The 27,550-nt window shown below is 41.4% G+C and overlaps 1 protein-coding gene across 2 annotated transcripts; it reads right to left on the bottom strand.

Annotated features, from left to right (window-relative positions):
* Window positions 1-479: 479 nt before the first annotated feature.
* Window positions 480-27,550, bottom strand: ubxn7 (UBX domain protein 7). 2 transcript variants are annotated; one of them, XM_061797778.1, is made up of 12 exons: window positions 27,399-27,496; window positions 25,227-25,417; window positions 24,678-24,831; window positions 24,136-24,200; window positions 23,985-24,050; window positions 22,965-23,077; window positions 19,244-19,390; window positions 15,515-15,605; window positions 12,699-12,829; window positions 8,575-9,067; window positions 6,291-6,370; window positions 480-1,367 (listed from the first exon to the last, which is right to left on the bottom strand). In XM_061797778.1, exons 3-12 carry the CDS (start codon window positions 24,803-24,805, stop codon window positions 1,206-1,208), a joined length of 1,476 nt encoding a protein of 491 aa, XP_061653762.1. In that variant the 5' UTR covers window positions 24,806-24,831; window positions 25,227-25,417; window positions 27,399-27,496; the 3' UTR covers window positions 480-1,205. The 2 variants fall into 2 exon arrangements, with proteins under 2 accessions (XP_061653762.1, XP_061653761.1); XM_061797777.1 differs by lacking the exon at window positions 25,227-25,417 and having other exon boundaries at window positions 27,399-27,550.

Raw genomic sequence — 27,550 nt, 5'->3', positions numbered from 1 at the left:
ACATGAAAACAGACTGATTGTTTTTGTGTTTAATCAAAATAAGACATTTGCAAACTTCTGCTTTTATTTGGAAAAGTAGGATAAACATTTTTGCCGATTTTCTGACAGGTTACGGACCAAACCAGTAACTGAATTATAATCCATTTGCAGTATGTTTGTGCATGTGCACTATCAATTTGGAATGATGGAATTTAAAAGTTTATTTGAAATCCGTTTCATTGATTAATAAAAAAAAAATCAATAGATTAATTGATAATTAAAATATATGTTAGCTGCTTAATTACAACCTTCATTTTTCCAAGACATTTTGGTTCTTTTTATGGTATTTATTTTATAATAAGCACTTCTTTTGTAACCCTGTTTCCCGTGATCCAAATATACGTTACGCTTCAATATACTTAAAAATAATCATCTGAAGCCGCATTCCATGCGGAGTTATTTTCCACAATGAATGAACAAGACACCAAACAAACACTCCCTTGGTTTTTGGTGGTTATATTTCAACATGGGCATATTTTCTTGGCAGCATATAAAAAGAAAGAAAGAAAGAAAGAAAGAAAGAAGGGAAACAATGTCTAACAGCATAACCTCAATGTCTCTCTCTCTTCCGCTCGCTTGCTAGGCCATCTCTGTACAGCAAAGGTCCAACCGACTGACGAGATGCACACCTGCCTTAAGTCGTTCCGTATCAAACGTTGGCTTTCCACAAAAAAAGTAACGGATCGTCCATTAGTCTCTAATCGACCGATAGAAACGCTAGTAAAAAGGTGATCGATGCACTCTTCTTTAGAAATGTCACTGTCTTAGAGTCGCTGATAGGGCACATTTGGGTCCAAATGAATGAATGAAGAAGAGCGAGCCTCCGTTTTATTGTTTCCTGGTAGGGGAAATAACGCGAGCTATGAGAAAACAAACTCAGAAGTTTTCTCTGAGAGTCCCTGCTGAAACCTTATAGGTGAGGATTTGATCGGAATATGAGTTTTAGTATGGTCATTGTATTCCAATGGGCCTGGAATACAAAAGAAAGACCTGAATCCTATTAAGAAATGAAAGAGTTGTTGGCATCTGGTACTGGCCAAAGGAGCTGTGAATCTGTTGGGTGATGGGAAGGGAAAGGAGAGCCTCCCAAACCACCACGAGCCTCCTCTAACTCAGCCCCAGTCCCTCTTACTGTTCATGATTGTTGTTTGAGAGTCCACCATGGGCTAGTTCCTCTCCTGCACAAATACAGTTTCCTGCGGACAAAGCCCCGCCTCCTGCAGCGTGATGTCATAGTCCAAGTGCGTGAGCTTCCGCCGCGGGAAGTTGGTCACGAGTTCAAAGCACTCGTTTGGGTAACCTTTGGACTGGACGTGTTTCACCAGCACCTTGAAGTCACACAGTAACATTAGGCAACATTATGACCATGACCACACGAATTCCATCCAAGGAAGTATTGCAATTGACGGTCAGAGAGCACTTTACATTTTCCACATTTTGTTATGTTACAGCCTTAAAGTGTACGAGTTTAATTCATTCCGCGACCACACACATTCAAATATGAAATCCTTTCCTAATTGAAATGAACTTGAAAGCCATAGTGTGAATGTGAGCGCGAATGGTTGTTTGTTTCTATGTGCCCTGCGATTGGCTGGTGACCAGTTCAGGGTGTACCCCGCCTTTCGCCCGAAGATAGCTGGGATAGGCTCCAGCACGCCCGTGAACCTCGTGAGGATAAGCGGAACGGAAGATGAATGAATGAATGAAAAGCCATAAATCTGTCCCCAAAAAAACAAACATTTTTGTAACGTGTTTTTTAAATTCGAGCATTTACAGTATTGTACCTTATTTTAAAAAAATATACAGTAAAAACTAAATTAAAGTGAAACTAAACCAGGTAGGCTCACGACAACCAGTAGACTACAAATGAATGTACACACTTAAAGTGCTGTGAAAACGTATTGGCCCCCTTGTCAAGTTCTTATATGTTTTGCATAGTTTCCCAACTTTAATGTTTAAGATCATCAAACAAATGTAAATATCAGACAAATATAATCCAAGTGAACTTAAAATGCTGTAATTAAATGGTGATTTCATTTATTAAGGAAAACTGTGCAAAGTTACCTGGCCCTGTGTGAAAAAGCATATTACCTTGTTAAATCATGAATTATTTTTGGCCAATCACAATTTTTGGTTAATTTTCACTGATCACACCCAAGATTGATTACCTCCAGACCTATTCAATCAAGAAATCATGTAACAGAATCTGTACTGACAAAATCAAGTCGGACAAAGGACCTAAAAAAAGCTGCAACAAAATGACACAATTCAAAGATTACCAGAACAGTTGAGAAATACTAATTGACATTTATCAGTCTGGAAAGGGTTACAAAACCCATTTCTAAAGCTTTAGGAGTCCAGCGAACAATAGGGAGAGCCATTATCCTCACATGGAGAAAACATTTAAGTGTTGTGAACCTTCTCAGGAGTGGCTGCCCTACAAAGATTATCCCAAGAGAACAGCAATGACTCATCCAGGAGCCACAAAGGAACTCAGGACGAGATAAAAGTTGAGCATTTTGGAAGACGTGTGTCTTATTACATCTGGTGTAAATGTAGCACAGCATTTCAGAAAAAGAACATCATACCAACAGTCAAACATGGTGGTAGTAGTGTGATGGTCTTGGCTGCTTTTCTCTTTCAGGACCTGAACAACTTGCTGTGATTGATGGAACCATGAATTCTGCACTTTAACAGAAAATCCTGGAGGAGAATGTACAGCCATCCGTTTGTGACCTCAAGCTGAGGCGCACTTTGGTGCTGCAGCAGGATCGATAACATTCAAAACACAGCAGCAAGTCAACTTCTGAAGGGCTTAAAACAAACAAATGAAGGATTTGGAGTGGTCGAGTCAAAGTCCAGACTTGAATCCAATTGAAATGCAGTGGCATGACCATAAAAAGGGGGCCATTACTTTTTCACACAGAACCAGGTAACTGCGAATAGTTTTTTTTCCTAAATAAATGAAATTACTTGCGTTACTGGTATATTTGTCTGATATTTACATTTGCTTGATGATCTTAACCATTAAAGTGGGGAAACTATGCTAAAATATAAGAATTTGAGAAGGGGGCCAGTACTTTTTCACGGCACTGTACGTATGATGCAAACAGCCAAACACAGTCGCAGTTTCTACAGATCCATTCTTAACAAACCAGATTTGCTCAAACATAAGGCAATGAGCCAGTAGCTACATTAATTGTGACATCACATCCTCCCTTTCACCAGAAGGAAGGTTGGCTACGTCACATTTTCGCAACTTTTGCTCACGTAATGACAAAAAAAAAAATGGCAGGTACCATAGGTGAGTAGATGCTGTGTTTTAAACTGATTTTTTTAGAATTATATATACTTTGTCAATTTAATTACAGCGGGGCGAAAAAATATTTAGTCAGCCACCAATTGTGCAAGTTCTCCCACTTAAAAAGATGAGAGAGTCCTGTAATTTTCATCATAGGTATACCTCACCTATCAGATAAAATAAAACATTTTTAAAATAAAATAAATAAATAAATAAAACTAAGAAAATCAAGAAAATCACATTGTCTGATTTTTCAAGAAATTCTTCCCAAATTATAGTGGAAAATAAGCATTTGGTCACATACAAACAAGCAAAGTTTCTGGCTTTCACAGACCTGTAGCTTCTTCTTTAAGAGGCTCCTCTGTCCTCCACTCGTTACCTGTGTTAATGGCACCTGTTTGTACTCGTTATATAAAAGACACCTGTCCACAACCTTAAACAGTCACACTCCACAAACTCCACTATGACCAAGACCAAAAATCTGTCAAAGGACACCAGAAACAAAATTGTAGACCTGCACCAGGCTGGGAAGACTGAATCTGCAATAGGTAAGCAGCTTGGTGTGAAGAAATCAACTGTGGGAGCAATTATTAGAAAATGGAATTGATACAAGACCACTGATAATCTCCCTCGATCTGGGGCTCAAGGCAAGATCTCACCCCGTGGGGTCAAAATGATCACAAGAACGGTGAGCAAAAATCAGGAACCACATGGGGGGACCTCGTGAATGACCTGCAGAGAGCTGGGACCAAAGTAACAAAGGCTACCATCAGTAACACACTACGTCACCAGGGACTCAAATCCTGCAGTGCCAGATGTGTCCCCCTGCTTAAGCTAGTACATGTCCAGTTATCTAAAGTTTGCTAGACAGAATGTGGATGATCCAGAAAGAATTGGGAGAATGTCATATGGTCAGATGAAACCAAAATAGAACTTTTTGGTCAAAAATCAACTTGTCGTGTTTGGAGGAGAAAGAATGCTGTGTTGCATCCAAAGAACACCATACCTACTGTGAAGCATGGGGGTGGAAAAATCATGCTTTGGGGCTGTTTTTCTGCAAAGGGACCAGGACGACTGATCCGCGTAAAGGAAAGAATGAATGAAATTTTGAGTGAAAACCTCCTTCCATCAGCAATGGCATTGGGCAGCCGTGGCCCAATGGTTAAGATCATCGCCTACCACCGTGGGGGACCTTGGTTCAAAACCCCGACTGGACCATCCGCCAACATCCCCCGGACTCACGGCTGTGGTGTCCTTGAGCAAGACACTGATACCCCGAAATGCTCCCCGGGCGCTTCAGCTGCCCCCTGCTCCAGTGTGTTCCACTAACATGTGTATGTGTTCACTGTGATGGGTTAAATGCAGAGAACAAATTTCGTGTGCATGCATGCATGTTCATGACAATAAAAGATGATTCTAATTCTAATTGAGGATGAAACGTGGCTGGGTCTTTCAGCATGATAATGATCCCAAATACACCAGGACAAAGGATTGGCTTCGTAAGAAGCATTTCAAGGTCCTGGAGTGGCCTAGCCAGTCTCCAGACCGCAACCCTATAGAAAATCTTAGGAAGGAGTTGAAAGTCTGTGTTGCCCAGCGACAGCCCCAAAACATCACTGCTCTAGAGGAGATCTCCATGGAGGAATGAGACAAAATACCAGCAAAAGTGTGTGAAAACCTTGTGAAGACTTACAGAAAACGTTTGAAACACTGTCATTGCCAACAAAGGGTATATAACAAAGTACTGAGATGAACCTTTGTTATTGACCAAATACTTATTTTCCACCATAACTTGCGAATAAATTATTTAAAAATCAGACAATGAGATTTTCTGTTTTTTTTTTCTCATTTTGTCTCTCATAGGTGAGGTATACCTATGATGAAAATGACAGGCCTCTCTCATCTTTTTAAGTGGGAAAACTTGCACAATTGGTGGCTGACTAAATACTTTTTTGCCTCACTGTAAACAGCATCAGATAAAGATATGCACATTTACAATACAACAGGAAGTTTCAACATCTAGGGTTTAGTTCCGCTTTAAATAAAATGTAAAGAATTAAAACAGTTTGTGCATCACAATCATTCAATGGGCCTTCTGGACCTTCATTTAGGGATTTTTGTGGGTGCCGCGTTGTAAATGGGAACACTCCAGGTACAATAAAGTCTGATGTTTTTCTTTGATTTTTGACTGGACTGTGAGAAGGTGGGGTTTTTAAAAAGAAAAAAAGAGGAAAAAGTTACTTGTATCTTTTCATTCAGTTTAAAGCTTCTTACTGTAAAATTTCTCAAATTGTTCATAAGTGCTATTGTTTTTATTGCTTTGTTTTTTGCTTGAAAGCATTTTACCAAAAAGAAAAGAAATGACTTGGGATGCACGACAACTGTTTATTGCCACGATACTGATAACTTCTTGCTTCTCCAAACCGATAGAGCGGCCAATCTACAAAAATTTACTCCCAAAGTATTGGAACGGCAAGGTCAATTTCTTTGTTTTTGTTGTATGCTTAAGAGATTTGGGTTTCAGATCAAAAGAGGAATATGTGACAAAAGCGTGGGTGGGTTCAAACAAAAGCTGCTCTGTCTTGAGTTGTTTAATACATCTAGATGTAAATACCATGACATAAAAGGTAGAAATCTGAACTTTTGTCTCATATTCATCTTTTGATCCGAAAACCAAATGTCTTCAGTATACAACAATAACAAAAGAATTGGCCTTGCCGTTCCAATACTTGAGGGTTACTGGAGGGGACTGTATATATAGGTATATACAGTGTGTGTGTGCATATATATATATATATATATATATATATATATATATATATATATATATATATATATATATATAAAACAAATGTCAATTATCGCCCGTTCAGAAGAGTATGATGTCAGACAGTTCTATTAGTGTTTGCTTTCATGTTATTTCAATGTGGAAAACAATGCTTGCTCTTACCATAAGTTTTGCTTGCGAAGACAAGGATATTTGCTCTCTTTGTCCGTCTGGGTAACGAAGCATTAATCTGGCCTTGGGACCTGTGTTAAATAAAAACAAAAACAAAAAACACTGACATGATTGTACATTTTGTACATTTCTACATTTACAAGTCACAGTAAAAGTATTGGCCCCCTTCTCAAATTCTTATTTCCCCACTTTAATGTTAAAGATCATCAAACAAAAGTAAATATCAGACAAATATCACGAGGGATTTCCCAATCACATTTTTTATTTATTTTTTGCACCCGACTCCAAGTCTTGGACTTTAAAGTATCTGCCGATACACAGTCCCGATCCTGTGTGTGTGTATACAGTGGGTAAGGAAAGTTTTCAGACCCCCTTAAAGTTTTCACTCTTTGTTATATTTCAGCCATTTGTTAAAATAATTTAAGTTCATTTTTTTCCTCATTAATGTACACACAGCACCCGATATTGACAGAAATGTTGCTGAAATTTTTACTGATTTATTAAAAAAGAAAAACTGAAATATCACACAGCCATAAGTATTCAGACCCTTTGCTGTGACGCTCATATATTTAACTCGGGTCCTGTCCATTTCTTCTGATCATCCTTAAAATGGTTCTACACCTTCTTGGAGTCCAGTTGTGTTTGATTATACTGATTGGACTTGATTAGGAAAGGGACACACCTGTCTATATAAGACCTTACAGCTCACAGTGCATGTCAGAGCAAATGAGAATCATGAGGTCAAAGGAACAGCCTGAACAGCTCAGAGACAGAATTGTGGCAAGGCACAGATCTGGCCAAGGTTAAAAAAAAAATTATGCTGCACTTAAGGTTCCTAAGAGCACAGTGGCCTTCATAATCCTGAAATGGAAGACATTTGGGACGATCAGAACCCTTCCTAGAGCTGGCCGTCCGGCCAAACTGAGCAATTGGGAGAGAAGAGCCTTGGTGTGGGAGGTAAAGAAGAACCCAAAGATCACTGTGGCTGAGCTCCAGAGTTGTGGTCAGGAAATGGGAGAAAGATCTAGAAAGTCAATCATCACTGCAGCCCTCCACCATAATCGTGAACATTGATTTAACGATGCGCAATTTTACATTATTGTATTTATACTGTCTCTCAAGAAAAACAACCAAATAGGTGCATAGGAGAAAACAAAAAGGAGGAAGTGCATAAATCCCTCATTCTCCGAATCAGCGCACATGATTCAGTAACACGACTCAGTTGGAAGGAAAATAAACTTTCGCTTTCAAACTAGTGGGCCGAGCAAGCTTTTCAGGAGTTTAGCAGCTTAAGAAGTGGGTGAATTCAAACAATGGACCTCAATGTATTGCATGTAGCCTTGAGTTTGTTGTTGGCCAACAGGAAAATGACAGAGGCAACCGATGTACGTGCTGGCTTCCCAAAGGCGGCCAGTATAAAAGCGAAATGAATGGCCTGTGCTGTTTTGATCGTATATTCAATGGATGATTTATTCATTTTGGATAACATTTATAAAGAAAACTGTGCGCTGTCATCCTGACTGCTGGTGAGGCTAATGGAGGAGCTAGCTAGCATAGCCCTACTGCCGCAGCTGTTAGTAAATCCTGTATTTCACTGTTCTGTCACCAATCACCCACTTCTTTTAGTCTGATTTCATGTCAGACAGTCAGGTGAGAAAATTACTATCTGCTGTTCCTACTGTGCGCACCTTGGCCTCTTAGGGGTAGTGTGGTGCGATCCATGCATGGAGCTATAAGTTTACATTAAAAAGAATAGAACGCCACGACACAAAATTAATTGAACTTATTTTTCACAGATTAGGAAAAATATATGCCTGTTAGTTTTGTTATATTAACGGTCTGTATGTGTTACTAGTTTGCATATAAATAGATGTTATTTGAAGGTAAATCCCATCGGTGATCTAACGCTAATTCTCGCTAGCCCATTATCGGGTGTTTCTATTGGCTGTTAGCATTAAGCGGGTGATTTCTAAAACAATCATGTGTGTCTTGTATTTGAATATACAATGTGTATGATTCTTTTTGTTGCGTGTTTAGTTTAACAGTAAACTACACCTGGGGGGGGTCATTAAACTGTTTAAAGCACCCTCAGGGAAGGCAGAGACCATGTTTGTGTGTGTGTGTCACGCACCAACGCACACACAAACATGCCACTAGTTTGAAAGCATGCTCACATTCGGCTCGATTATCGGTATGTGTGTACCCCACTTTAGATCGCTAACCATTTGAGACAGAATAAACAACGCCTTATGGTTAACATGGTTAAGTACTGTACCGTTGTCTTCAGGACAGTCATCGTCACAGGTCTTGGATGGCCCCGCACTGTCAGCTACCGCCGCACACGAGTTACCTACGGAACCCGCGTCCGGGTGTGGCTGATGAGGCCCGGCGAACGAGGGCTCCAGGTGGTTCTTTTTGCTCTCCTCCTTTTTGTGACTGTGGTTGTTTTCTTTAAATGGAGATTTCCGGTGACAGGAAGACGTGCTATCGGGATGAAGACGGTGCTGGGCTGACCCGGCCGTGGGGATTGCGGGGGGCTGTTTGCTAGTGGAACTTTTCTCTTTCTGGGGTTCTGGCATTTCGCTGTCGGAACCGTCGACCGAGATGGGACCCTCGCTGTCGGAGAAGGGCTCGGCGTCCGAGTCGTCCTCCGACCTGGGTGAGTCAGGGGCATCGAGGATATTAGACGACTCATAGTGGGTTTCCTGTAGGGAGGCCCGGATGGCGGCCTCCAGCTGGCTGTCTTCGCTGGCATCGATCAGACTCTCCTAGAACAGAAAACAAGCATGCAGCTGTTAAAAACAAATCAAGGAAGAACAATAGCAAGGCGGGTGGGGGGCGACCAAACTGTGTGATTCTGACCAAACTAAACACAGTACCAAAATTATTACAGGGGGTCCTTGATTTATGAGTTTCATTCCTATGGCGTAACCCGAATTTATATAGAAGTCAGAATGCACCGTAGTCGCTCACTGACACAATAGTATAGTCATTATTACTGTAAATATTTGTAAGAAAAACGCTTCTAGGCCATAACTATAAAACAATCAACCGTATGTCATAAGTCAAGGCCCCATTGTACTTGAACAGTTCCCCACGGACTACTTGTTTTCTTGTTGGGTTACTCCCTTTGTTCTCCTCTTTAACAGGTAAAATACATTCTTTATCGGGTCTATGTCTGGAGATGGACTCGGGCCAACAGTTTATCAGAGCCTTATATAGTTGTTTGTTTTGGGGGTGTAATTTGAGCAGGATCTTCCTCGGTTAGCGAAAGATTTCCGTTTCTATGATGTAGACTCGCTTCAGTCGCCTCTGTAGCGGGTACAATGCATGCTCTATGGGGTTTAAATCTTGAGATGGACTTGGCCCAACAGTTTACACAAGCCTAGGTTGTTTGTTTAGGGGGGTTACTCCCTTGAGTCTCCTCTTTAGCAGGTAAAATGCATGCTCTATTGAAGACATGTCAAGCTCCCGACCCACGGGCCCAATTTGAAGTCTGTATGACATTGGCCCGCACAACAGCATCAGCCAAACGTGCACGTAATTCATGAGCAGCGTCTTCTTAATATGTATGAAATATACAGTAGCCTATTCAGTGTTGGGGGAGTGGGGATACGACGGTCGGGCAATCAGGAGACACGTGGCAACTTATTAACTGTTTCTGCTTATTTTGGAAGTTCTGTTTGTTGTCGATTGAATGAAGACACATTGCCGGAGAAGTCATGGTTGTTTCAGCGCAACTCTGACTGCAAAAAGTGAAAATAACTGGCAAACGGACCTCTTATATTATCGGAGGCAATGACGTCCACAGGACTACTTTCAGATTCTTGTGGGGTGAGTTTTCATTAACGTTATCTACGTTACATTAGTGTTTATTCAAAGTTTCGACAAAGATAGAAATGTTCCTTGTGGTTGTTTCAGCGCAAATCTGACTGCAAAAACAGTTTTCGGCATCAAAAATCAGACGTATAGGATTCGGACACAATAGAAAACTATATGGACGTGATACACTTGTTATTATTTTTGTTTTCTGTGAAGTTTGAAGTAAATCTGACGATGCGCTTGCTCTCAGTATGACCCGGAAAATGAGATGGCTCGAGGGCACCCCGCCATTGTTTGTTGTTTATGAACTCAGAAATGACTGGATGATCGCAATTGCAGCAAGTGTTGGTGATCTTATGTTAAATAACTTTGGATATTTACTATTTTTGGTGTTGTCGGCAACATATTTTGGTGACCATGTCAATGACTGTCTCAAGCAGCAGCCGCAGCCGGCATCCCCATTAGCGTGTGCTGTAGCAGTTTGTTAAACTTCCTGGGCTCCACATACTCAACAGTACAAATAATAGATTAGTACAGCACATAGTACATCAATACAGTTGTTACACACGATTCACTGATACAGTAGTTATTCAAAATGCATGCTACGCCTCTTAGATGAAAAGAGTATCTAGTGGACACTGGATATAATAAAACCAAATGGCAGGCATGTCAAACTCGCAGCCTGGGGGCCACATCCGGCCCGCCACATTATTTTGTGTGGCTGGTGAAAACAAATCATTTGTGTCAACGTCCATGATTCTTGCTAAAATCTGTACCAAAATGTCACATCGTAATATGTATTGGATGTTGTAGGGCTGTCCTGGTTGACACGCCTCTGCAACATTGCGTGGACAATGGGGACAGTGCCTCTGGATTGGCAGACTGGGGTGGTGGTCCCCCTTTTTAAGAATGTGTTCCAACTACAGGGGGAATCACACTCCTCAGCCTCCCTGGTAAGGTCTATTCAGGGGTGCTGGAGAAGAGGGTCTGTCGGGAAGTTGAATCTCAGATTCAGGAGGAGCAGTGTGGTTTTCGTCCTGGCCGTGGAACAGTGGACCAGCTCTACACCCTTGGCAGGGTCCTCGAGGGTGCATGGGAGTTCGGCCAACCAGTCTACATGTGTTTTGTGGACTTGGAGAAGGCGTTCGACCGTGTCCCTCGGGGGGTCCTGTGGGGGGTGCTTTAGGAGTATGGGGTACCGAACCCCCTGATACGGGCTGTTCGGTCCCTGTACGACCGGAGTCAGAGTTTGGGCCGCATTGGCAGTAAGTCGGACTCGTTTCCGGTGAGGGTTGGACTCCGCCAAGGCTTCCCTTTGTCACCGATTCTGTTCAGAACTTTTATGGACAGAATTTTTAGGCACAGCCGAGGCATAGAGGGAGTCCGGTTTGTTGGCCTCAGAATTGCATCTCTACTTTTTGCAGATGATGTGGTTCTGTTGGCTTCATCAAGCCATGACCTCCAACTCTCACTGGAGCAGTTCGCACCAGAATGTGAAGCGGCTGGGATGAGAATCAGCACCTCCAAATCTGAGACCATGGTCCTCAGTCAGAAAAGGGTGGCGTGCCCTCTCCGGTCGGGGATGAGATCCTGCCCCAAGTGGAGGAGTTCAAGTATCTTGGTGTCTTGTTCACGAGTGAGGGAAGAATGGAACGGGAGATCGTCAGACGGATCGGTGCTGCGTCTGCAGTGATGCGGACTTTGTATCGATCCGTTGTGGTAAAGAAGGAGCTAAGCCGAAAGGCGAAGCTCTCGATTTACCGGTCGATCTACGTTCCTACCCTCATCTATGGTCACGAGCTGTGGGTCGTGACCGAAAGAACAAGATCCTGGATACAAGCGGCCGAAATTAGTTTCCTCCGCAGGGTGTCGGGCTCTCCCTTAGAGATAGGGTGAGAAGCTCGGTCATCCGGGAGTATCTCAGAGTAGAGCCACTGCTCCTTCACATCGAGAGGAGCCAGATGAGGTGGCTGGGGCATCTGATTCGGATGCCTCCCGGACGCCTCCCTGGTGAGGTGTTCCGGGCACGTCCCACCGGGAGGAGACCCCGGGGACGACCCAGGACACGCTGGAGAGGCTACATCCTTCGGCTGGAATGCCTCGGGATCCCCCCGGAAGAGATGGATGAAGTGGCTGGGGAGAGGGAAGTCTGGGCATCCCTGCTAAAGCTACTGCCCCCACGACCCGACCTCGGATAAGCGGTAGAAAATGGATGGATGGATGAATATGTATTAAATAATATTGAGATGTTACAAGCATTTTTCTTTGTTACCAAACCCCTATTTACAGTAACTTAACAATAGTTGAATAAACTACTATCCTTGACTTCTGATTTGAAAATTAGATGGTCTTCGACGGAATTCTGTTCCTACGATGGTGACATAAATTACTTCAATGCGCGCTTCAATGCGCGTGGAAATGTCATATGTCAAGCCCGTTGTAAACCAAGGACCCATTGTCTGCAATATCACGAAACCCAAAAGATTATAACTTTAACCACGAATCTAAACAACAACAAAAAGGAACACATTGTAAGAGTCTCCGATATGAAGGGACAACACATTATGAGAGACCCACAGAGCGTGCCCGTTTGGCGGGTGGTGCTGGGCAGGATGGCACGTCCAGCTGCCCATGCTCTGCCAGGAAGCCGGTGGCCTGCTCCAGGAAGGATGCCACATCCAGCTGGTTCCACTCCACCATTTTTTGACCTAGAGTGGTGAACAGGACTGCATGGTTAAAGACAGCATTGAATCCTGGTCGGTGTTTCACTCAATATCAGTTTGTTTTTGTTTTGTTCACAAAAATACGATTTCAAGCAATTTGTTGCCTCTTTATTCATTAGATATTTGTTCTTAGTTTTTTCCCCTTCTGAAATTTGCTTTGATTTCCCGATTCCCAACATTTCAAAAGCCCACCCCCCCATCCACCAGGGGCATTACCTTGCATAAACTTCCAGAGAACTAATATAAATATATTTTCATTATACATAATGTGCTTCCTCTTGGGAGAAATTTACTTTCCTTCATCAAAACATGCATGCAAACAAATTGAAACGTAACATTTTAAATGTCCCACAACTTAACATAAAATGAGCAGTCAAACTGCATGGCTTACCTGGTCCATATACAAACTTCAATTCCAATGAAGTTGGGAAGTTGTGTAAAACAAATAAAAACTGAATACAATAATTTGCAAATGCTTTTCATCTCATATTCAATTGAATACACTACAAAGTAGGGCTGTCAAAGTAAGAGCGTTAATGCATAATTACATGATCACAAAAAAATTATCGGATTAATCATGTACTATCCCCTTGATGCACAATATATTTTGAGCGCACACGCTCCTTTACCTTAACCGCAGACGGAGATCTGAAATGCAGTACAGGCTAATATAAGGTCAGTGATCAGGTCCTTACACCAGTGCGAAAGATAATTGAGGAGGCTCTGACTGGTAAGCTCGGCAACAAATTTAGCTTCAAAAGTCACCCCAATGAGACTTTCGAAAAGAATAGGTAATTTGCCTTTAGTGCAGCGCCGAACTCTCTTTTCATCGAAGCACAAGTTTAAAATACCATCTCAAAGCAAAAAGTGGTATTTTGTGTGGTATATTTGCCACCTGTGATTAATCATGATTAATTAAAATTCACAAGTGTGATTCATCTGATTTTAAAAAGTTAATCAATTGACAGCCCTACTACAAAGACAAGCTATTTAATTTTCAAACTGATAAACTTTGTTTTTGCAAATTTTTCACTCATTTTAAATTTGATGCCTGCAACACTTAAAAAAAAGCAGGGCATGCTTATCACTCTGTTACATGTTTCCTTTAACAACACTCAATCAGCATCTGGGAACAGAGGACACTAACTGTTGAAGCTTTGTAGGTGGAATTATTTCCCATTCTTGCTTGATGTACAACTTCAGGTGCTCAACAGTCCGGGGTCTCTGCTGTCGTATTTAGCCCTTCATAATGTGCGGCACCACACATTTTCAATTGGCGACAGGTCTGGACTGTTGGCAAGCCAGTCTAGTATACGCACTCTTTTACCACGAAGCCAGACTGTTGTAACACATGCAGAGTGTGGCATTGTCTTGCTCAAATAATAGGACTGTCTGTGAAAAAACATCACTTGGATGGCATTATTTGTTGCTCCAAAACCTGTATGTACCTTTCAGCATTAATGGTGCCTTCACAGATGTGCCAGTTAGCCATGCCATGGGCACTCACACACCCTCATACCATCACAGATGCTGGCTTTTGAACTTTGCGCTGATAAAAATCTGGATGGTCTTTTTTTTCTTTGGCCCAGAGGACATGAAGTCCATGATTTCCAAAAACAATTTGAAATGTGGACTCGTCAGACAACAGCACACTTTTCCACTTTGCGTCAGTCCATCTCAGTTGAGCTCAGGCCCAGAGAGGTTGGTGGCATTTCTGGGTGTTGTTGTCATATGGCTTTCGCTTTGCAAGATAGAGTTTTAAGTTGCATTTGTAGATGTAGCGACTAACTGTGTTAACTGACAATAGTGTTCTGAAGTGTTCCTGATCGCACATGGCAATATCCTTTATACAATGAGGCCGGTTTTAATGTAGTGCTGCCTGAGGGATCTAAGGCCTCACGCATTCAATGTCAGTTTTCAGGTCTTGCCGCTCATGTGCAGAGATTTCTCTGAATCTTTTGATGATATTATGGACAGTAGATGATGAAATCCCTAAATTCCTTTCAATTGTACATTAAGAAAGAATGTTCTTAAACTGTTGGACTATTTGCTCACACAGTTGTTCACAAAGTGGTGAATGTCACCACATCACACTGAGCCTTTCTGGGATGCTTCTTTTATTCCGAATCATGACACTCACCTTTAACCTGTTCATCTGTGGAATGTTTCAAACAGGTTTTTTTTTTATTTTTAGCATTCCTCAACTACTTTCCTAGTCTTTTGTTGCCCCTGTCCCAGTTTTTTAGGAACATGTTGCAGGCATCAAATTCAAAATGAGAGAATATTTGCCCAAAAAATAAAATAAAATAAATCATCAGTTTGAATATTAAATATCTTGTCTTTGTACTGTATTCATTTGAATATATATTGAAAAGCATTAGAAAATCATTATAGTTTGTGTTTTTCTATTTTTATTTTTTTTACATTTTACACAACGTCCCAACTTCATTGGAATTGGGGTTTCACAGGCAATTTCCTTGGCCCCCAGGTTAAGGTTAGGCCCCCGATTCAGAAAGAGTGTAGCAAAAAAAAAGGCACACATTTTTCGGCATGTTGTATGGAAAATGTAGCTGAGTTATCCCAGTGGAGTGGAGAAGAGAAGAAAAAAATAATCCCAAATTGATTAATCCACCCGCATTACAAGTCGGTGTTGCTTACAAGACAACTCACCGGTGCGCGGATCTAAGATGGAAATATATGGAAACTTGTTGAGTTTATAGAACTGGATATATCGTTGTCCTTCTTCACTGTCGTGATATACCTGCAACAAACATTGAGACAAAGACTCCACTTCAGGAACTTGGCTGTGCATAATGACAAACGGTTTTGTTTAGACTTTACACGATCAGCATTTTTGGGGCCGATCACCGATCAGCAAGTGTAAAAAAACGATAACCGATCACCGATCCGATCACAAGATGGAGCAATGTGTCTATTTTAATGACTTTTCTCATTTACTGTGTATAGTTGTGTACTGTATACTGAGTATCTTCTCTAGTCCAGTGATTCCCAACCAGTGTGCCGTGGCACATTAGTCTGCCATGAGAAAACTTCAGGTGTGCTGTGGGAAATTATGAAATTTTACTTAACTGCTCAAAAAAATGTGAAATTACAAGAAATAATATATCTTTGTCTTTGGAATAAGTTGCCAACAGAAGTGACGTCAGTCCCAAGTGTGCATGTTTTTAAGTCCAGGTTAAAAACTCTTATTTTTCCCCATGCTTTTTAGAGCATTTCCACTTTTAAATATTTCTTGCACTGTATGCTGTTTTAATTTTATTTTATGTTTTTTTCTTCTTCATTTTAAATGTTTATAAGCTGTGTTTTCTTTGTTTTTAAATGCTTTTAATCATGTAAAGCACATTGAGTTACTTTGTGTATGAAATGCGCTATATAAATAAATTTACTTTGCTTTGCTTTGTTCCTCTATTTATGCCAGTGAGGCATAGTGACAGACAGAACAAATAAATGCTCTTCTATTAGATGGCAGGAAGTATATACAGTCATTACGGTGGATCTACTTTTTGTGACATTTTTGTTTGTTGGTGTGCTGTGAGATTTTCCAATTGTAAAATATGTGCCTCCGCTCCATAAAGGTTGGAAATCACTGCTCTAGTCAGGTCATGTATTCTAATCAGTCAGGTCAAACCAACATTGCAACATGACAGAAATAATGGAAGCTAACTTACTGAAGTTGAATTACTTTATTGTATGTAAATTACTTCACACATACCAAAACTTTAGAGCATGATTCAACAGAACGCCAACATGTTTACGCACAACCGTTAGTGCTAGCTCTAGCTTGCTAGGCTACATAACGTTTTGTTGCCTGCTTGCGAGCAGTATCGTATTAAAAGTACGTGAACATACCTCAAGCAAGCCTTAAATGAATGTAATCTCCCGAGCACCGGTGACCACCAGAACACGTTTTTCCCCATTTTGTTTTTATAATGCACGCGTCGCGATGTCGTCGCCATGGTAACGAGTGTATCTGGTCGCGTTTGAGTTGACAAGCTAAAGCCCTGTGATCGTAAAAGACGGGATGCAGTGGTATCGGAATATAAGATTTTATTGCAGTAGTCTGACAGTGCAATTGTGAAAGACCACATTTGTCTTGTAGTCTGTTCCAGGCGTTACTTGTTGTCTGTCTCAGACGTGTCGTCTGTCCCATACCGCTGACGTTTTAAAAAAAAAATTACTTTATTGGTTGTCAGATATTTACAATAATACGTCAAAAGACATGCGACAAGGCTAAAAATAAACTAGCTTTTGAATTCAAATATAGTGTACACGATGGCGACCCGGAGTAAATATCTTTTGCGGAGCCGATCAATGATCGGCGAATTATGACAAAGCCGATCAGCCGCTCAGCATAAAATGCTAACTATCAGCTGATACCGATCAGGCCGATCAGATCTGTGTAAAATCTAATCTTGTTATGACTAGGCTTTACACGATCAGGATTTTTGGGGCTGATCAGCGAGTTTTTAAAAAATGATAACCGATCACCGATTCAATGAGCAATGTGTCTATTTAAATGACTTGTTCATTTACTGTGTATACTTATGTACTGTATACTGAGTATCTTCAAAAATATTCTCGTCAGGTCATCTATTCTAATCAGTAAGGTCAAACCAACATTACAACATGACAGAAATAGTGGGTGCTTACTGTAATTAAATTACTTTATTGTAATTAAATTACTACACACACACCAAAACTTTAGAGCACGATTCAACAGAACGCCGGCATGTTTACGTACAACCGTTAGTGCTAGCACTAGCTTGCTAGGCTACATAACGTTTTGTTGGCTGCTTGTGAGCCGTATCATATTAAAAGTACCGTAATTTCTTGTGGATAATGCACATTTCGTTCCCCAAAAAATTGTCAAAAGTCAACAGTGCGCATTATACATAGGTATAGGGGAAAATGGGGAAAAAAACTTTCACATTTTACAAATGTATGCTGCCATCTAGAGGTTATGAAAAAGCTGTAAACTTTCATTCCAATCTGCCACCGCCACCTAGTGGTTATGAAAAAGGTGTAGCCTACACTTTCTTACGGGTACGGGGTACGGATGACTGCATATATGTACAGTTGTGCATATGTGTATACTGTTTTTTTTATTTTTTTTAATAAATACGACTGATGACTGAACAACAACCATCATTAATTTCTTAATGGTTATGTTTTGTTTAATGATAATACTTTTCTGAAATGCTTTGACAGTTTAATTTGAATTCCATCCATCCATCCATTTTCTTTACTGCTTATCCTCACTAGGGTCGCTGGCTGCTGGACCGTATCCCAGCTATCTTGGGGCGGGAGGCGGGGTACACCCTGAACCGGTCGCCAGCATATCGCAGGGCACATAGAAACAAACAACCATTCGCACTCACATTCACACTGACGGGCAATTTAGAGTCTTCAATCAACCTACCATGCATGTTTTTGGGATGTGGGAGGAAACCGGAGTCCCAGGAGAAAACCCACCCAAACACAGGGAGAACATGCAAACTCCACACAACCAGGGCCTGGATTTGAACCCCGGTCCCCAGAACTGTGAGGCAGATGTGCTAACCAGTCGTGCACCGTGCCGGCTAATTTAAATTCCATTAAAATAAAATGTTGTGTGTTTCGCCTGGCCCTTCATGTTTTCTTTAAAGAACTGTACCCATCTTACAAATTCTACCTGGGTAATCAAAGATATGAGCACAACTGTGACATATTTACATTTACCAAGTATTACGTGTTCTAATAAAGTGCTTAACTTCAGAATATATATATATTTTTAAACTAACAAAATACAGATAATACTTCATGTTTTGATCATATGGGTAGAAGGAAAATCATACATTGTAAAAATGCATTATACATAGGTAGAAGGGATTTCCAGAATTTTGAGGTCAACTATGGGGGTGCGTATTATACTTGGGTGTGCATTGTACACGAGAAATTACGGTATGTGAACATACCTCAAGCAATCCTTGAAATAACGTCTTCTCCCGAGCACCAGTGACCACCACACGCTTTTCCCCATTTTGTTCTTTTTTGACCAACACAATACATGCACAATCCATTGCTGTTGTTGTGGCCGTGGTAACGAGTGTATCCGGTCGCGTTTGATTTGTCAAAGCCCAGTGATCGTAAATGACGTCAAAAGACACGTGACAGGGCTAAAAATAAACTAGGTTTTGGATTCAAATATACTGTATACGACGGCGACGCGGAGTAAATGTCTTTTGCGGAGCTGATCAATTATGACAAAGTCGGCCGATACCAATCAAGCCAGCCAATCAATCAGATAGGTGTAAAGTCTAGTTTTGACAGCCATACAATTTCTGTTTACGCCGCTGAGCAAAGAGTAACACCTGACGTGAGTGTAAGTAAAGCGCTTACCTGCCAAAATATAAAGTGTTCTCTAATGATAGTCTTCACGGCGTCGTTACTCCACACGTCTCTGTTCAGGCACTGGCAAGCGAAGTCTTGGACGTTCTGAATGTTGATCATCAACCACTTGTTCTCCAGCTGGCCGCAGTCTTTTGCCTATTGGAAACCACAAAGACACATCAGCAAGCTGGATTTCGACAATTGTACATGGTGTATGGGAGATATAGTTAAAGTAGCCAATGGTGGTTTTGCACAAGCGGCACTCATTTCCAGTCTGGATGTAAAAGGGTGAACGCTGTTTATTGCCATTCCTACAGTGGGTACGGAAAGTATTCAGACTCCCTTTAATTTTTCACTCTTTGTTATATTGCACCCATTTGCTAAAATACCTTAAGTTCATTTTTTTCCTTCCTCATTAATGTACACACAGCACCCCATATTGACAGAAAAAAGCAGAATTGTTGATTTTTTTTTTTTTTGTATTTTTATTAAAAAAGAAAAACTGAAATATCACACAGCCATAATTATTCAGACCCTTTGCTGTGACACTCATATATTTAAATCGGGTGCTGTCCATTTCTTCTGATCATCCTTCAGATGGTTCTACACCTTCATTGGAGACCAGCTGTGTTTGAGTATACTGACTGGACTTGATTAGGAAAGCCACACACCTGTCTATATAAGACCTTACAGCTCATATCGTATGTCAGAGCAGATGAGAATCATGAGGTCAAAGGAACTGCCTGAAGAGCTCAGAGACAGAATTGTGGCAAGGCACAGATCTGGCCAAGGTTACAAAAAAAATTATGCTGCACTTAAGGTTCCTAAGAGCACAGTGGCCTCCATAATCCTTAAACGGAAGACGTTTGGGACGACCATAACCCTTCCTAGAGCTGGCCGTCCGGCAATTGGGGGAGAAGTGAGAGAGGTAAAGAAGAATCCAAAGATCACTGTGGCTGAGCTCCAGAGATGCGGTCGGGAAATGGGAGAAAATTCTAGAAAGTCAACCATCACTGCAGCCCTCTACCAGTCGGGACTTTATGGCAGAGTGGCCCGACGGAAGCCTCACCTCAGTGCAAGACACATGGAAGCCCGCATGGGCTGCGTATGGACTGAAATATGTACCACCAGGAATTGAATTCCAACACCTGAAGGACTCCAAGATGGTGAGAAATAAGATTCTCTGGTCTGATGAGACCAAGACAGAACTTTTTAGGCTTAATTCTAAGCGGTATATGTGGATAAAACAAGGCAATGCTCATCACCTGTCCAATACAGTCCCAACAGTGAAGCATGGTGGTGGGAGCATCATGCTGTGGGGGTGTTTTTCAGCTGCAGGGACAGGACGACTGGTTGCAATCGAAGGAAAGATGAATGCAGCCAAATACAGGGATATCCTGGACGAAAATCTTCTCGAGAGTGCCCAGCACCTCAGATTGGGCCGAAGGTTCACCTACCAACAAGACAATGACCCTAAGCACACAGCTATAATAACGAATGAGTGGCTTCAGAACAACTCCATGACTGTTCTTGAATGGCCCAGCCAGAGCCCTGACTTAAACCCAATTGAGCATCTCTGAAGAGACCAGAAAATGGCTGTCCACCAATGTTCAACATCCAACCTGACAGAACTGGAGAGGATCTGCAAGGAGGAATGGCAGATGATCCCCAAATCCAGGTGTGAAAAACTTGTTGCATCATTCCCAAAAGACTCATGGCTGAATTAGCTCAAAAGGGTGCTTCTACTAAATACTGAGCAACGGGTCTGAATACTTATGGCTGTGTGATATTTCAATTTTTCTTTTTTAATAAATCTGCAAAAATTTCAACAATTCTGTTTTTTTCTGTCAATATGGGGTGCTGTGTGTACATTCATGAGGGGAAATAAATAACTTAAATGATTTTAGCAAATGGCTGCAATATAACAAAGAGTTTCCATACCCACTGTAATTGAAGTTTACCGTTAAACAAAAACAACTCCCGGTATTAATGTAGCTTTCAGTTCTGATGGTCTTCTACCACCAAATCTAAGGGTATTATTATCAATTTCTGTGTTATACTACCCCCTGGTGGCCAAGGTGCACACACACCAGAAGGAAGCCCACTGAATAAAACCAAAATCATGATGCAAAATCTGTTAAATTCATTACATATGATTTCATTTTGTTATTACTCTGTTTTTATAAAGTACAATACTATAAAGTATTCCTATACTTATAAAAAAACATGTTACTAAAATTTTCGTTCGTGGTTTTTGGGGGTGAAGGAATGGAGTTCAATGCCTGGATGACGTTATGTTGGAATAGAACCAGAAAGATGACTCCGTCACGTCGGTGTCATATGTCGTTTCCTATGTTCAAACGGAAGCACCTTTTTATCTCTTTCTGACCATATAATGCATTCCACAAAGGTTAAGGAAAGGTGGTATAAATGTTAAAATACTGTTGCCGGTTAGAAGATTTGACTTCCCGGAGAATCCCTGTGTCACGTGATAAAAAACAAAGGCGCTGATTGGCCGAAGACGAACTCTGTGTATCGACGATGGATTGCTATTCCTTACAGTCTCCGGATGTCTGTTACAGCTAATTTGAAACAGAATTTGTCGAACCGCATCTGAAATGATCAAACTGAATGTGAAAATATGTCATTTGAATTTTCATTGCAGATAAAAAAAATCTTACATTCACTTTCACTTTTCAAATTCAGTTCGTAAATTGAAATTCAATTCCTGGTGGTACATATTTCAGTCCATACGCAGGCTTGATGCAGTTATTGCAAGTAAGGGTTATGCCACCAAATATTAAATGTTCTTAACTTTAATTATGTATGTTCCAATTCTAGGTGGCACGTTGGACAACTGTTTAGCACATCTGCCTCATAGTTCTGAGGACTCGGGTTCAAACCCGGCCTCATCTGTGTGGAGTTTGCATATTCTCTCCGTGCCTGCGTGGGTTTTCTCCGGGTACTCTGGTTTCCTCCCACATCCCAAAAAACATGCATGGTAGGTTAATTGAAGACTCTAAATTGCCCGTAGGTGCGAATGGTTATTTGTTTATATCTGCCCTGTGATTGGCTGGCAACCAGTTCGGGTGTACCCCACCTCTCGCCCAGAGTCAGCTGGGATAGGCTCCATCAAGCATGCTCGTGAGGATAAGCGGTACGGAAAATGAATGAATGAATGTTCCTGTACTTTTGCTCACTTGAAAAGTGGGTGGCTTCAAACAAAAGGTGCTCTGTCCTATGTTGTTTCACACATCTAGATGTAAATACCATGAAATAAAAGCTGGAATTCTGAACTTTTGTCTCATATTCATCTTTTGATCTGAAACCCAAATGTCTTCAGTATACAACAAGAACAAAGGAATTGACCTTGCCGTTCCAATACTTTTGGAGGGGACTGTATTTTGTTTTGAAGTAGCCATTTTGGGGGCGAATTCCACGGCTCGTACTTGACAAACTCCTACTAGGTAATTTATGAAAATGAGCCCCAATTGGAAGCAGGTATCCTAGACAGGTGGGTGATACAACAATTCAAAGTTTTATATGACTTTTGATGTTTCTGCCTTGTAAACTTTGGTCATATTCTGAATTGTATGACCTCAAAAGAAATGTAGGGGCCTATAAGTTTCCCACTCTTCCGTTAGCAGCACACTTGCTTTCCTCTGAGTGGAGGCCAGCAGACAGAATCGAGGCATGTGCTCTACGTGCCGGTTCGAAAGAGACTCCTCACCGTCTCAAAGCTGCCTTTGTGCATCAGCTCAATGGGAGGACGGAAAAGGTCTGCCAGGGTGCTCAGTTTCTTGTCCACCGTTCCGCCGTTCCGCAGCTCCTGTTCCTGGCGGACTGGAACGAGACAGAGAACGAGTGAGGGGGAAAAACATCTCAGCTATGGCGGATGAAAAGATACAGAGTGACACAAGTCAGCTTTCTGTAGTACCACAAAATCTGGTCAATCGAGGGCTCTGGCATACAAGCGGCACCCACTAAAGACAAGTTCAGATTTTACTTTTTTCACATTGAAACCGCACAAATACTACCATGAATTCATTTACTCCAAGGAACTCAATTGCCTTTTTCAATGGCCATGTCCGTACCATAGGATTTTATTTAAAAATGTAAACAGCTAACACTTCAGAATAGAGCTCATTGAAAATTCATAAACAATAAATACAATTTTGGTGCATTAATGAGAAGCTTAGAATAAATCGGAAAAATCTGAAAATAGTACTTGTTTACCAAACTTCGTGGTGAGTGCATTGCTATCAAAGAAGACTAGGGCTGCAGCTATAGAATATTTTTAGAATCAATTATTCTACCATTTATCCAATCAATTAATGGAATAAAAATTTATTTTGCATTATTATTAAACAACAAAACGTGAATGTTAGGTGCAGGTATTATTGTTGGATACTTGCAGTCGCCATGCTCACGGTTCACACGATAATAACTGTGACTTTGAGTGTATGTGGCTTTAAAAGAAAAGGTCTGGCCTGTTAAGTGATGTGGGAGTCGTCGAATGAGAGTGTAGAGTTGGCTATAGTCAGCTCATATTAGCGCCTGGCTGGTAACTGTTAGCCAGCCTGCATGTTGAATTCCAGGGTGACAGTTATGGCCATAGCAGCAAATGTATGAATGTGCTTATTACATATTTGTTTTGTTACCGTTTATTATATAAAGCGATTGAAAAAGCATAGGTGGTTGGGTTTATCCTTTTATCGAATTATTTGTTTAAGCCCTGGAGGAGACTCACTAGTTTCCGTTTGGAAGTCTCTAAAGCCATCAAATATGGATCGGGCAGGTCTCCTTCGCTTTGGCACTGAAGGTGGAACAGACACAGCAAAGATTAGAGGGTTGCAATAAGTGCCTGCAAGAATGAAGTGACAAAAGATACAATGAAATACCTCCAAAAAGTGGCTCCGGCTCCACAAGAATGTCCTGCTTCTGGGGAATGGGTGCTCGTACATCGCTGTGGCCACACACAACACAAAAAAACAATTACCATCCAACAACATGGAAGATCTTGATCCATCCATCCATTTTCTGAGCCGCTTATCCTCACAAGGGTCGCGGGAGTGCTGGAGCCTATCCCAGCTATCATCGGGTAGGAGGCAGGGTACACCCTGAACTGGTTGCCAGCCAATCACAGGGCACACATAAACAAACAATCATTCACACTCACATTCACACTTAGGGGCAATGTAGAGACTTCAATTAACCTACCATGCATGTTTTTTGGGGGGATGTGGGAGGAAACCGGAGTTCCCGGAGAAAACCCACGCAGGCACAGGGAGAACATGCAAACTCCACACAGGCGGGGCCAGGGATTGAACCCCGGTCCTCAGAACTGTGAGGCATACACTCTAACCAGTCGTCCACTGTTCCACCATGGAAGATCTTTTTTTTAAATTTTTTTTTTTTTTTTTGTTGGGCAACAAGCGCTTACTCTGAAGGTAGAACCCTGCTGCTGGATGCTGCTGAACCGGAACTCGTGCTGGGCTCCTCGGTGACCACTCCTCCATCCAGAAACATGGTCACTGCCATTTCCAGGTTGTTGTTGCATGCTTCTAACATATGCTTCCCAACACTCTCTGTAGCCCCTAGTGAAGTATGAGAGAAGACATATTATACATTTTTTCACAGTTACCTGGTGTCTTAATAACACTTCAATGGATGAAGAAGACAGCTACAACTGCTCAGTAAACTGCAGTAGTATGTCCTATTTCACAGTGGATAAAGAAGACATGCCAGAGTATTCTTATATTGTCTGTCTACATGTGTTGCTGCACCGTTTGCGTTCAAATATCCATTGCACTGCGACATTGATGCTCATTTCGTTAGCCTGTCTATGGCGTTTGCATTGTGTGTTAGCATTAAGCTAGTGGACTTTTGTAAGTTTATGTGGTTTGCTTAAATACATTCTGTTTGTTTTTTGTTTAGTCTCACACTAAACTTCAACTGGGAGTGGGTGGCTCATAACTCAAAAAAATCTTACCTCAAAAAACTTGTAAGTCCGATCAATCGTAAGTCGAGGAACCACTGTATTAGTATTGGGTCTGTTTCGTTAACCAAATTTCAAATTCGTCCTCACATGCCCAGAGCTCTGGCCCTTGATGATGTCAGCATTTTTCCATCCTCTGATTGGTTGGTCAGAGCAAAACTTGTTACAGCCAACTTCGACTACATCTGTCACACATTAATACATTTAATAATCAGCATCTCTGGTGAATATGATGCATTTAATTCTAATGTTTTATGTTTTGTCATGTTATTACTAGACTTTACACCGATCTGATCGGCATTGGCCGATAATTATTTTATGCTGATCGACTTTAATGTCATAATTCGCCGATCTGCAAAAGACATTTACTCCGCGTCGCAATTGTGTACAGTATATTTGAATCTAAAAGCTCGTTTATTTTTAGCCTTGTCGCGTGTCTTTTGACGTAGTACTGTAAATATCGGACCGCCAATAAAGTTTTTTTTTTTTTTCAAACGTTGGCGGTGTGGGACAGACAACACGTCTGAGACAGACAACATGTAATGCGTGGATCAGACTACAAGACAAATTTGGTCTTTCACGATTGCACTCTGTTAGACTACTGCGATAAAATCTTGTATTCCGATACCAGCGCATGCCGTCTTTTACAAACACTGAGCTCTATCTTGTCAACTCAAATGAGACCGGATACACTCATTACCATGGCGATGACAACAACAATAGATCGCGCAAAATTATTGTGTGGGGAGAAAAAAAAATAATAAAAAAAGGAAAACCGTAGTGGTCATCACTGATGCTCGGGAGAGGATGTTCATTCACAGATTGCTTGAGTTATGTTCACATATTTTGAATACGATACGGCTCGCAAGCAGGCAACAAAACGTTCTGCAGCCTAGCAAGCTAATGCTAGCACTAACGGTTGTACGTAAACATGCCAGCATTCTGTTGAATCATGCTCTAAAGTTTCAGTGTGTGCGAAGTAATTTAATTACAATAAAGTTATTTAATTACACTAAGTTAGCACCCATTATTTCTGTCATGTTGTAATGTTGGTTTGACCCGACTCAAAACTTAAAATTATGTCAGTGGCCAATCCTTGAATGGTCCTTAGAGGTAATTAATGTTTTACCTTTTGTCTAAAATGCTATAGAATAAGTTTGAAGATACTTAGTATACAGTACACAAGTATATACAGTAAATAGACATATTGCTCCATCTTGTGATCGGATCGGTGATCGGTTTTCGTTTTTTTTAAACTCGCTGATCGGTGACTGGCCCCAAAAATCCTGAACGTGTAAAGCCTAGTTATTACGTAAATAATGATTGTGAACTGCTCCAGATGATGTATGTATCACAGTTGTCAACTGTATTGATAGTTTCTATCACTGCGAGGTTATTGAAGTTTCAAAATTGCGAAAACTCGTTAACAATGACGTATTCTCTGTCCTCTGTGTAGCGTGTACTGAGTTTTAACAGTTCCTGCACGGTAGAAGTTTCTCACGTCCGTCCCCCAACTGCGCATGCTCGTTCCAGCCTCCTCCCAACATGGTGGAGCGGTGTTCCATCAAACATGTCTCCGTTAAATAAACTTTACACGCTCTCTCATATTTTTTTCCCATCAGGTGCAAACGTACAACCGTTTGAGGGATGTTAAGTTGTGTAGTCTGCCGGTAAAAAATAATAATAATAAAAAATTACACCATGATGGGTATGGGTTTTAACGCCACAGACACGTTTTTTGTTGGGGGGGAGAGAAGACAAGTAAGGCGATGAAGGAAGGAGGGAAAATGTTAGACCTCCATTCTGTATTTACGGCACAACAGGCGACGTCTAAAAGTGGGACAAAAAGCAGCTACGGGCTCTCGATATGCAACTTGTAGTGATCGTCACAAACTAGCACCACGGATGCGAGGTTAACTTGCGATAATAGGGGTGGAAGTTTCACACGTATTGGTGCGTAGTCTTTTAGTGGAGTTGACCAGTTAACACGGGCGGTGCTTTTTTTTTTCGTCCCACTGACAGCGATGGGGCACCAGCCACATTTAACGTCCCTTCTTACAACTGCGCACCCATTTCCTGGTCGGTCCCGAGCCAGAGAGCCGTTCCGGCATGTACCCCATACGATATCCGTCAAATTGGTGTGGAAACGAGGCGTTCTTTTTTTACCTGTTATTGCTGTGAATTGTTGTATTAACCCGTTCACCCCCGAAACCGAGGTGTCTCCGAGCGCCGCCATCTTACCGCCACAAACAACAACATAAATGTCGCGCATGCGCAACGACAAGCCTTTTCTCCCCCCACGGCCTGGCGCGAGTGGT

The sequence above is a fragment of the Phyllopteryx taeniolatus genome, chromosome 14 (assembly GCF_024500385.1).
Source record: "Phyllopteryx taeniolatus isolate TA_2022b chromosome 14, UOR_Ptae_1.2, whole genome shotgun sequence".
Classification (NCBI taxonomy): domain Eukaryota; kingdom Metazoa; phylum Chordata; class Actinopteri; order Syngnathiformes; family Syngnathidae; genus Phyllopteryx; species Phyllopteryx taeniolatus.
Note: the sequence above shows the minus strand (reverse complement) of the source record. Positions and strands in the feature narration are given on the sequence as shown.

What these genes read in the sequence shown, in the direction of transcription:
- ubxn7 (XM_061797777.1), bottom strand. Translation starts at nt 27,504, where the DNA reads ATGCGCGACATTTATGTTGTTGTTTGTGGCGGTAAGATGGCGGCGCTC. An exon ending in ACAATTCACAGCAATAACAG is followed by an intron (nt 24,832 to 27,398) that starts GTAAAAAAAGAA and finishes ATACTTCACTAG; the next exon opens with GGGCTACAGAGAGTGTTGGG. An exon ending in CCGCCAAACGGGCACGCTCT is followed by an intron (nt 9,068 to 12,698) that starts GTGGGTCTCTCA and finishes TTTCTGTTCTAG; the next exon opens with GAGAGTCTGATCGATGCCAG.